Below are 10,810 nucleotides of genomic sequence, written 5' to 3'. Positions count from 1 at the left end.
TGATGACCCCCAGATCCCTTTCCGCCTCCGTGCTGATAAAAGGGGAGTTCCCTAACCTGTAGGCATGGTGCCGGTTGTTCTTCCCGAGGTGCATCACCTTGCACTTGTCTGTGTTGAAACCCATCCTATTCTCGTCCGCCCACCCTGTACACACTGGAAGTAAGGGAGTGGGTGTGAGCAGGTCCCTCTTCCCTCTTTCTGATCGCTGTCACCCCATTTAAATGTCTTTGGAGCATTTAATGCAGGGGCCGCTTACTGAGTTTTGGCAAGCCATTGAGGGCTGCATGACAGGCAGCCCAGGGCAGATAAATATTAGTTTTCTAAATTTTTTAGGGGCCCCACAGGCCAGATAGAATGGCCTGGTGGACCGCATCCAGCTCCCGGGCCACATTTTGCCCACTCCTGATTTAATGTCTAGTGTCCAATTAAATGGTCTGGTCTCTAGCAGACTAAAAAAAAAAGTGAGAGGAAGTTTTACAGAATTTAACTTTGTTGCTCCAAACAATGGACAGTGGATGAATTGGCATCTGAAACTCAAAGCCCCTTCACTTCTCTGGTATAAATCATTGACATAATAAAGTCCTACTATGCAACTGGAGAGCATAGTTATGTAGCATCACAGTACACAGGGTCGGAAGGGACCTAAACAGATCATCAGGTCCGACCCCGGAAGTACAAAAACCAGTTTGCAAGTAGTACAAAAAACAGTTTGGAAGAATACAATGCCAAGGTATTCAGCTACCAAAGAATGTCATCTGTAGGGCCGGCAGGAAAAGACATCTGGTGCGGGGGAAGCAAAAAAGCTGAGAGACCTGGGTTTATTAACCTGGAGAAGAGAAGACCAAAACAGGATTTGACAGCAGCCTTCACCTCCCTGCAGGGGGGCTGCAAAGAGGATGGAGCTGGGCTGGTCTCAGTGGGGGCAGACGACAGGACAAGGAGCAATGGGCTCAAGCTGCAGCAAGGGAAGTTGAGGTTGGATAATAGGAAAAACTCTCTCATAAGGAGGGTAGCAAAGCACTGGAACAGGTTACCCAGACAGGTGGTGCACTCTCCATCCTTGGAAGTTTTTAAGACCCGGCTAGACAAAGCCTTGGCGGGGATGATGTAGCTGGGGCTGGTCCTGCTTTGAGCACGGGCTGAACTAGATGTGACCTCCTGAGGTCCCTTCAACCCTCATTTTCTATGATTCTAAGTCAGTTTTATGAAAAATGTTGAGGTTTCAATCTTGTGCTTCTGTGCTGATGTGAAATCAAACTGAGATGTTTTGAAATTGTCCACTGTCCCAGAATAACCCAGTGGTTACAGAGAGGACCTAGGTTTGTGTCCCTGCTCTGCCTGACTTGTGACAGGGACTTAAACCCAAGTCCTATGCATCCCAGGTGACTCAACAGCTCCTCATGGAGCTGCTTCACTTTTAACAAACAAGTCAGAATCGACTAGGCCATCAAGAACGATCACGGGACGTTAATGCCGCAGTCCACCATATTCCAGAGAACAATGAGCTCTTCTGGGCTCTTCCCAGGTTCCAAGAAATTCCATCCTGGGCTTAACAAATGTTTTATAAAGTTCAATAAAATCTGGTCTGTTTCTGCAGAGAGTTTCCATCTTGACAAATCTGTATTTTCCAAAACCCCCCATCAAACCAAACCCTTGAAGTTGAAAGATTCCCGTCCTGCTCTAGTCTTCTACCTGCTACCTGTCATTTGGAGAACTTGGGGGGGTCTTGTGTTTAGGGGTGCACTGATATATTGGTTGGATATCGGATCAAAACCAATAAAAGGAGAAATGACGTTATCAGCTATCGGCCTTTTTATGGTCACTGTACCCAATAATTACAGCCGTGTGCCTGGAGCACTCTGGTGAGCGTTGTCTGATCCCCATGCCCCTTCCAAGCCCATGGCAGACTACAGAACATGTCTACAGGACTTGTGTGGGAATAAGGTGGTCACCGCCTTCCTCATCAAGTGCTGGAGCAGTGAAGGGGGGGGGGGGTGCATGTGCACACACACTATAAATGCAAAACAACCAAACAAGCAAAAGGTTTACTTCTGTCAGTAGTTTAAAATGCCTTGCACTATTACTAAATATCAGTTATTGGACAGATCAGCTTCAGCCAATATGGTTGGTTAATCATCAGCTATTGGTATCAGGCAAGAAAATCTTTCTCGGTGGACCCCGACTTGAGTTTTGTCCAGACCTATGCTAAGGAAAACAGTGCAGAAGACTCTGTTTGAAGATGGGAATCAAGAGAGTATCACCAGGGTGGTGCTGAAACTGCATTGACTTATGGGTTCCTACACTGGGATTTGGACCCAGATTTCATCTGTCTGTTAATACGGTGAAACACCAAAGTCATTAAAATGCAGAGGATCAAAGTTATAATGCAGAAGTAGGAAGGCGGGCCATTTTCCAGGTTTATTACTACTGCACTTTTAGATGTATCAAATAAGATGAAGATGCTGCCCATTTGGTGCTTTCCAGGCAAGTCCTAATACTGAACTGTGTTCTCAACTGGCTTGTGCTCAGTAGAAAGCACAGCAGAAGAAAAAGCCCTTTGGTATTTTGAGCAATGTCAAAATACTGAACCATAGGAAAAAGACACGTTCTTTGCTTTAAGCTTCTTGGAGAACATCATAAATCACTGGAAGAAAAGGCGATTTTAAAATTGCCAAGGCTATATCAAAAGAATGTTTGACATTGTTTAATTAGCAGTGATCACAATACATTGGTTTGCAATACTTCCTCCCCGCTCCCCACAATAAAAACATTTCACATGTTGACAAAGAGAAGCTTTGCACAGGGTTCTTCAGACAGCTAGATCAAAGAAAAAGCCCTGGCCCCGTCCCTGCCCGAACAGTAAATTGAAATAAAAGGCTGTAAAAACAGATCGTTGATTGCCGCAAGTTCATAACTGAACATGCAGAGTTATCACAAGAGTATTGTTAACACCGCTTGGTTGCAGAATTCCTTCCATAGATATAAAGTTTCCATGGAAACAAAATGACTTTACAATTCTTAAAGGATAATTTATTACAATTTTTTTCTTCGTATGTTCTCTTAAGTGAAGAAGCTCAAACTAGGGTATGCAGAGCAGAGCTGAGCATGCCTACTGAACCAGGCCCTCAGGGGACTACGGCAGGTGAACACAGAGGCTGAGGATCCTGATTAAGCATGGGTAGCAAACATGATGCCAAATGCTCAGCCCTGGCAAGATGGCAGCAGCTCGGGGCAGGCCCAAAACAAAACTTTAAGGCCTAGGGAGTTTCACTGATAAAAACCCAGGCATCTAGTCTTAGATGCCTAAGGAGTTAGGCAGGCATTTTCAGGGCCACTCTCCTGGCCTGAAGTGCCTCCCTTCCACCCAAATCCTTTGCTGACATGAACCTTATTATTGCTATAAAACCTTTGCACTGAAATTTGTATCAAACCCAACACAAGTTCCAGGCTCTGCAGTCATTTATAGATTCACAGACATTAGGGCTGGAAGGGACCTTGGAAGATCATCGAGTCCAGCCCCCTGCCCCAGGGGCAGGAAGTCAGCTGGGGTCACAGGATCCCAGCAAAATAAGCGTCCAAACACTTCTTAAAGGAGACCAGAGTAGATGCTTGCACCACCTCGGGGAGGGGTCTGTTCCAGGCCTGGGGGCTCAGACAGTAAAGAAGGTTTTCCTTATGTCCAGCCTAAAATGGTTTTGGAGGAGTTTGTGACCATTCAATCTTGTCATCCCTTGGGGCGCTCTGGTGAACAGATATACACCCCTGCTTTACTTTGTACACCCTGATGTACTTATGTCCGGAAAGTTCCTCTGACCATTAGATTCCCTAATCAAAGCCAGTAGTAGAGTCCTTATGGAGGCATCTCCCCACTCTGGGCACCCCGGGAGACCTAGGTAGGGAAAGACTACAAGGCAGTTTTACTCTGCACTTCCTTTGCTATAAATGGTTCTATGCATGTTATATTTTGTTATAAAAACAGGCAGAACCACCCGAAGTCCAGTTCTCAAAGAGATCAGTCTGCAAAGACCCTTCAAAAACAGGGGATGCTGGACTGGAGCGGTAACTTGAATTTGAACTTTTAACTCTCCCAGCCAAGAGCTTGCCAACAGTTAGGCTGCTGGTGCTGAGTACTGCCAGTCACACTGACCCAGTGGTTCCTTGAAATCTGCCACCTTTGTCTCTTGTCCAGGAATTGTATTGTGGGGCAGGTCCTGCGTGCCGTGGGTTTGCAGAGCTGAGCACGCTGGACTCGCCAGCTCCTGAGCGAAGCAAGAGGTGATGGTAATAACAAATAAATATGACATTGCACGACTGTGCAAGAGCTCATCTCTCATCACACCACGCACGCCGTCACAAAATCCAGTGGGGGAACATCTATCAGTACTTTACAAGACCTTCTATTCAAATTCACACTCAGTTTTTGTTCCTTTTTAACACCTTTGGAGAAGATAACGCACTTTAGCTAGTAAATATTTTATAGTCACAAAGGACAGGTAGAGACACGCCTCCTCCACCTTAGGAAAAGTAGCTGCCGTTTAATATAAGACTTGGGAACCCAAGAGCCACCTGTACATTTTTAAGAGCACGAAGGCCAAACAAAGCTAAAACACGCTGCAGCCTGCACAGGAAGCATCTTCAGTCAGGTGACTGGTAGGTCAGCAGTTGCATGGCAGTCGATTGAGCCATGTTCAAAGCTAACAAATAAAATGGAATAAAAAATAAATCTTTTGCCAGAAAAGTGCATTTTAGGAGAAGCTCCCACTTGATACCCAACTTAGAAGAAAATATTCATAAAAAACACTGATTATTTTCATGTTTATCCATTTCCTTTGAAAGTAAATGTTAAATGGAGTTTTTCAGTTACATTTGCAATATGAAAGATAAGTCTTTTAGCCATATTCAAATTATTTCCACTCAATAAGTAACTCTGTGTTTTCATATTTTGTAGATATAAAAAAACCCCAGAAAGTCTATCTTTAAATCTTCTATGCATATTGAGCCTGCAGCTACAATGTAACTCTTCTGTTAGGAGGGGTAAAATAGTCTCCAGATGAAAGTAGATTTTGAAAAATTTTTAGAGCCCAGGGGTTCATTTTTAATGAGCCGTTACTTTAAGTACTGCATAAAAAATACAAGAAATTGATAGTCCATTTAGCCTGCACTATACCTAATGCAAAAGTCATTAAGATGCATTATTCTTAATGTTCATCATATGATCAGTAAGTGTACAAGTCTTTTTAAAATTGTGAAGCACACCCACAACTCTCACATGTGATTTTTTTTTTCAAAATACCTAAATATATTAAAAGAATATTTTATAAACACTATAGCTTACTTCAACGCGTTGATACAAGCAGACAAGTGCACAAAAACACAGCACAACAGATGAGCATGAAAACATCACCATTTGTTACAGTATACCTACGTAAGACAGCATGGCTTTCATTTCTTCATCACTTCTAACAGTAATCCGATCACCATCCTCATCTTCATCTGGGGAGGGGGGAAAAAGTAGAACGTTTATTAAAAATGAAGCAAGACATTTGCTTTTTGAATTTTGATGTGCCAAATGTTGCTTGCTTATTTAACTCGAACAACTGAACATTTCCAAACAAACACAAATAAGCAGAAAGTTCAGCTTATTTAAATAACCCTGACATGACTCTACCTATCATCATCACCACCTGGAACCTGGAAATGTAAGGTGGGAAAAACAAAGGCAGCAAGAGCCAGGAGCTGAAGGACCTCCAATGTCAAGAGGAAGAGGAGGGCAGAAGGATGTTCCTGCACCAGCTTTACCAACAGCCTCCTGGACACACACAGAGAGGCGATCATCGCATCTGAAGACAGGGGACATGAGCAAAGCACGTAAAACTTTGCTCTCATGCAGTTTGTGATGCTATCAGACTTTCTCTGTGAAATCAGAGACTTTGGCACAGCAGATTACTCCTTACACGAGCCCACCGAGTCACTCTGGTGACACTCACTAAATGCAGAGCAAAGGTGGAGCAGTTGCTTAATATGTCTAGACACTTGAACATGGAGTTTGGTTTCCACAGCTATTGATATTCCACCATATAAACCAACGGTGGACTCTGCTCTACTACGCAGCCTTCCTCTTACTGTAAAACCCCCATGTGCTTCAGCTTATTCCTTCCTCCCACACGCTCACGGGTCCTGTTACTCTCTTCCCTTCTTGCAGCTCCCTGACAGCAAGGCACAGGTTTCTACCATGCTTAATAATACAGTAGCATTAAACATGTCCCTATTTACATGCCCGTCACTTTAGGCTAGCACCAAATGTAGCACCCAGGCAGAGCCATGCAGGTCGTACAGATTTGAGCGCTGCATGAATGTGGGTGAAGAGCGCGCATGATACATGAACAGCAGTGCAATGTGGTCGCAGCTCTGGAACCGGCACTCGGGCACCAGCATGGCGTACCTTGTGCCGGAAAGATGCTGCGGTTGCACTGGGGAAACAGGAAAACACAAGAAGGTGCAGCAGGGCTTCAGCACAGCAAAGCATTTTAAAAAACTAATTAAGGTCTAACGTAGGAATGCGTCTTCTGATCTTGGCGAACGGTTGGGAACACTCGGATGCTACCGCACATGGAGCTATGCAGTAACCCGACACGCTGGAAGGCCCTCTCTCAATTCAAAGCAAAATGGTGGGTTTTGCTTTGTTTTTTTTTTTAAACTAATTTCCCTTTTTGCTGTTTTTTTCCCCATTTCTGATTGCCGTAATGTAAGCAATACTGAAGTTGGTATTTTTAAGATACAGCATTCCTTTGACGTGTATTTCCCCAGGTTTCCAAACTACACTTTCCCACCACGTCTGGTGGCCTTTTAAATCTGTTTTTAGCAAAAGAAGCTTAAGGGTGGCAGTATCAAATGAATGCATAGTTTTAGGCTCATGAGGCCCATTGCAGGCAGCTCATATATGCCGGCATTTCTGGAGTACACATGCATGGGACTGGGAAAGCATTTTTTTCCCTTCCTGCTACCATGTACGTCACAGGGTCGGTTTTATTCTTATAGTTTTTTTTTAAAAACTCTTCCTCAAAAGTGGGTGTTGATGCAGCCCAAGCTGGGGATGGGGACTGGGCTGTGCCAATGCTCCCGCTGGGACTTAAAACCCGGAGTTCTAGGCAAGAGGGTCTTGACCCTCTGCCCTGGATCAGACAGACTGGGGTCAGGAAGAAGTTTTACCCCATGGTCAGACTGGTGCAGACTGCAGGGGTTTTGCCTTCCTCTGCAGTGGCACGGTATGGTAGAGACCTGGGATCTCTTGCGTGTATTTTTAACAACCTTTACAGCAGCAAGATGCTGACCACCATTTCCCGTCGGCTTTACCTGTGGTAGGTTAGGGTGTTTTGTTTTGCGTTGCATCAGGTTAGACAACGAATTGGTATAGGATGGTTTGGATAGAGATGATCCTGCCTTAGGCAAAGGATGGACTAAATGACCTCTTAAGGTCCATTCCAGCCCCGCTTTTCTATGATTCAAGAAACTGCAGCATGTGGCTCTAACTGGAAGTCGATGGGATCTGGGTGTCTCAACTCCTTTTTGCCCCTGTTAAAATAAAAGCCTTAGCACATAACTACATAAAATGTGCCACTCTTTCCTCAGATGAAAAATCACCTTGGCTCACGATTAGACACATTCATTCCAGGCCAGATCCAAATCATTCGGGCAAAGGACTTTGTTCAGTTTGCTTTTGAAATGCAGAAGATCAATGCAAAGCTTTAAGGAGCAGGAGGGAGAGCAACTCCAAAAGAAAAAAAAAAGAATAAAGAGAAAAAGTGTACAACTGAAAACACCGACAGGGTTCGAATGTATATATTTAGTGGAGCAGAAGCACAAGCCATTGGAAAGATGGCTGTTGACAGGATGGCACCACCACCTTCTGCAACACAATGGATGCCTGGAAATTTAACTGGTAAGTTGCCAGGTTGCTAAAAATACTCACTAGGGTTACCAGCCTGCAGCCAGCAAGTCATGAATGATGAAAAGATTAGGAAGAGTTAGTGAGATGAGACTGAATGTTTCCTTGCCTGAAAACATTAGAGGCAAAGGGGAGGGGTTGAAATGCTATTTGGCTGAGAACAAAACTGTAGCCGTGCCAGCGAGAGAGAAGCTGCTGTTAGAACAGTGGCCACAAAGAAAACACTGGGAACAGAGGTAATAAAGGGACAAAAATAGACCAGGAAAAAAGTATTTAAAGAAAGAAAGGGGCAGAGGCCAGCACTGCAAACAAGCCTGACTTGAGAGGAAAAAATTGCAGTGACAAATAGAGGAAAAATGAGCTGATGGAGTCTGATAGCCCATTTGGAAAACACCCTAGTAGCCCCAAGATCAGGCGGGATTCACTTCTAATGCTAGACCTCCTTGAGACTATGAAGGGAACAGGAACACTGCAGACGCTGAGGAAAGACAGATAACTACCTGGCATTCAAAGACAGCAAGTGTAAAACAAATCAGGAGTATTTATTTAAAAAAAAAAAAAAGTCAGAGACTACACTTCTCATTTGAAGTGCACAGACCCTTTGCTGTCCATCCCACCAAAACATAACTAGCTATAGCCCCCAAACTGGCTTTATCTGATATGCTGGTTCAGAAAGATTTCCAGGCTTCTCTACTTGCCTAGAGCAGAGCAATATGATTTTCCAGCACATTAGAGAAGCAAAAGTAGAACCAAAAAGCCTATGTACTGGCTGGATTTTGCTAATGTCACTGAAAATGGAGGAAGAAATCCTAGCAAGACACCAAATAGAGTGCAGCAGATGGTAAACAAATATTATGAAGCAATCTTTGCAAAATCTGCAGTGTGTCACAAATATACAAAATGGCAGAGTTTGGATAAAAGGATCATAACAGGCCATATGCTGCTCGGGATTTTATTTGGAGCCACGTGGAACACAATGGTAAAACCCGCATCGGGGCCAATGGCAGGAGATACACTGCAGATAGCAATAACTAAACAGGCAGTGGAAGAGACCGCGCGTGATGGCAATTATCCGCCTCCGAGAAAGTCATCGAGCAGGTGAGAACAAAGCTTCGAGCCAGTAAAATGGAGGCATTTGATATGGAGAGAGTAACCAGGAAATCCAGCATCAATATACATAGCATATTTTAGCTGCCAGTTAAATGGCAGGGGGAATTGTTTTGTGCAGATGTAAATGGCAGACTAGAGACATGAGCTGAAAGCACAGCAGCAGATGTTAGAGGACTCAATGAAATACGAATTTCCAGGAAAGTTCTACACATGGTCCCATTAATATGGGCTACTGATCTGATTGCAGTGACTATTAGTGGTGCATGAAGTTCAAACAAAGCTAATGTGAGATGAGGGAGATGTGTGTGTGCGTGCGCGCGTGTGTGTGCGCACGTGTCAGGGGGGATAACAAATCATAAAAGAAATGGCAAGGCCTGGAGCCCTGTTTTGCTCAGGTCCTTGTAGAAAGTCCTAGCTTTGACTCAGGGCAGGATAAACGAAGCGAGGTTAACAAACCCTGATCATTGGTGCCGGGTATCTGATTAATGGAAACCATCAACATGTCGAAGCAGAACTCAAAAGCTACACACAGCACTCGAGGGCTCACGAAGCAGGGTCACCGTCAGCCTCCCAGGCCTCTGATCAAATGAAGGAGAGTGAAGAAGAACCTGGCTCTCGCAGGTTGCCTCCAGTATCGCCGCTCACAGGCCGGGTCCAACCCGCTACAGCTCTTTTTGTAGCCCCATCTCTGCTAGTGAAAGGCCTTGTGCAGAAAACAGGGGGAATCTTCCCTCTAGCACAAACTGCACACGCAACACTCAACCAAATAAATATTAGACCCAAGCGAAAGGACGGCTCCTTGCCCTTGGGGAAGCTACAGCCTTTGGTCTTATTCCTAGTGGCATATGAGGACCGGAGCCCTTCGCTGTTGATGTTGGGAAAACATGGTGACAAGAGCCACAATGATGAACAGGATGCAAAGAGGGATAATAAAATAGATAAATCTGCAGCTATGGCTCCAATGAAAACTTTACTACAGATTTCAACTGCAGCAGTATCGTAGCTTATTTATCCACGTTAGGTACAGACGAAATATGGACAAATACAACCTGGAGTTTGGAGGGGACCCAAGTCATTCATTCCCCAGACATCGGTGGCTCCTTGCAGCTGGTCAATGTGCTGCCCAATAATTAAGGAAGACGTGTTTTCCCACGACTCTCATCCCTTCTCTGCAAAGAACTGCGGTTGGCTCTCATCGTCACCAAGAAATAGGGAGAATATAGATAAAAGGCAAGCTACCTGACATCTGTAGGAAGGACAGAAAACTAGAAACATAGCATCGCTTGAGGATTTAATCTATGGCAGGAGAGGTTGGGGGGGAATTCTGCTGCATTTTTAGAGTCTCCCTAGTTCGTTAGAGCAGGGAAAGCACAGACTCCAGTGCTCATCATAGCCATTCCTCTCTCAGACCTCCTATTTTGTTATTTAAATAATGCTCATGCTCTGAAATCAGGAGGCATCAGGACTTCAACCCCTGTACCATGCTTCCCAGTCTAGCCTTGCGACCGCATCGTCTTTGCAGATGCAAGGAAATGGCCAACCTGAAGCTAGAGGCAGTCACCCTGCTACTGCTGGACGTGCCCTGCACACAAGAGGAGAAAGCGTCTGCTCACAGATGAGACTAAATGTGACAAGCTATCAGCAAGCATTTCATAGTTGCATCATTTCTAGGGTCAGAAGGGACCTGAGCAGATCACCTAGTCCGACCCCCTGCCATGGCAGGAAAGAGTACTGGGGTCAAACGACCCCAGCAAG

General features: G+C 44.8%; 1 protein-coding gene across 2 annotated transcripts in view; it reads right to left on the bottom strand.

Annotated features, from left to right (window-relative positions):
- MAP2K5 (mitogen-activated protein kinase kinase 5) overlaps positions 1-10,810 on the bottom strand; it is a 182,549-nt gene that overhangs the window by 162,023 nt on the left and 9,716 nt on the right. For both annotated transcript variants that reach the window (XM_019533862.1, XM_019533861.1), the window contains exon 3: positions 5,426-5,493. In XM_019533862.1, coding sequence (XP_019389407.1) covers positions 5,426-5,493 — 68 coding nt within the window. The remainder of the gene's footprint in view (positions 1-5,425; positions 5,494-10,810) is intronic.

Source organism: Crocodylus porosus, unplaced genomic scaffold, assembly GCF_001723895.1.
Source record: "Crocodylus porosus isolate Cpor-Errol unplaced genomic scaffold, CroPor_comp1, whole genome shotgun sequence".
Classification (NCBI taxonomy): Eukaryota; Metazoa; Chordata; order Crocodylia; family Crocodylidae; genus Crocodylus; species Crocodylus porosus.
Note: the sequence above shows the minus strand (reverse complement) of the source record. Positions and strands in the feature narration are given on the sequence as shown.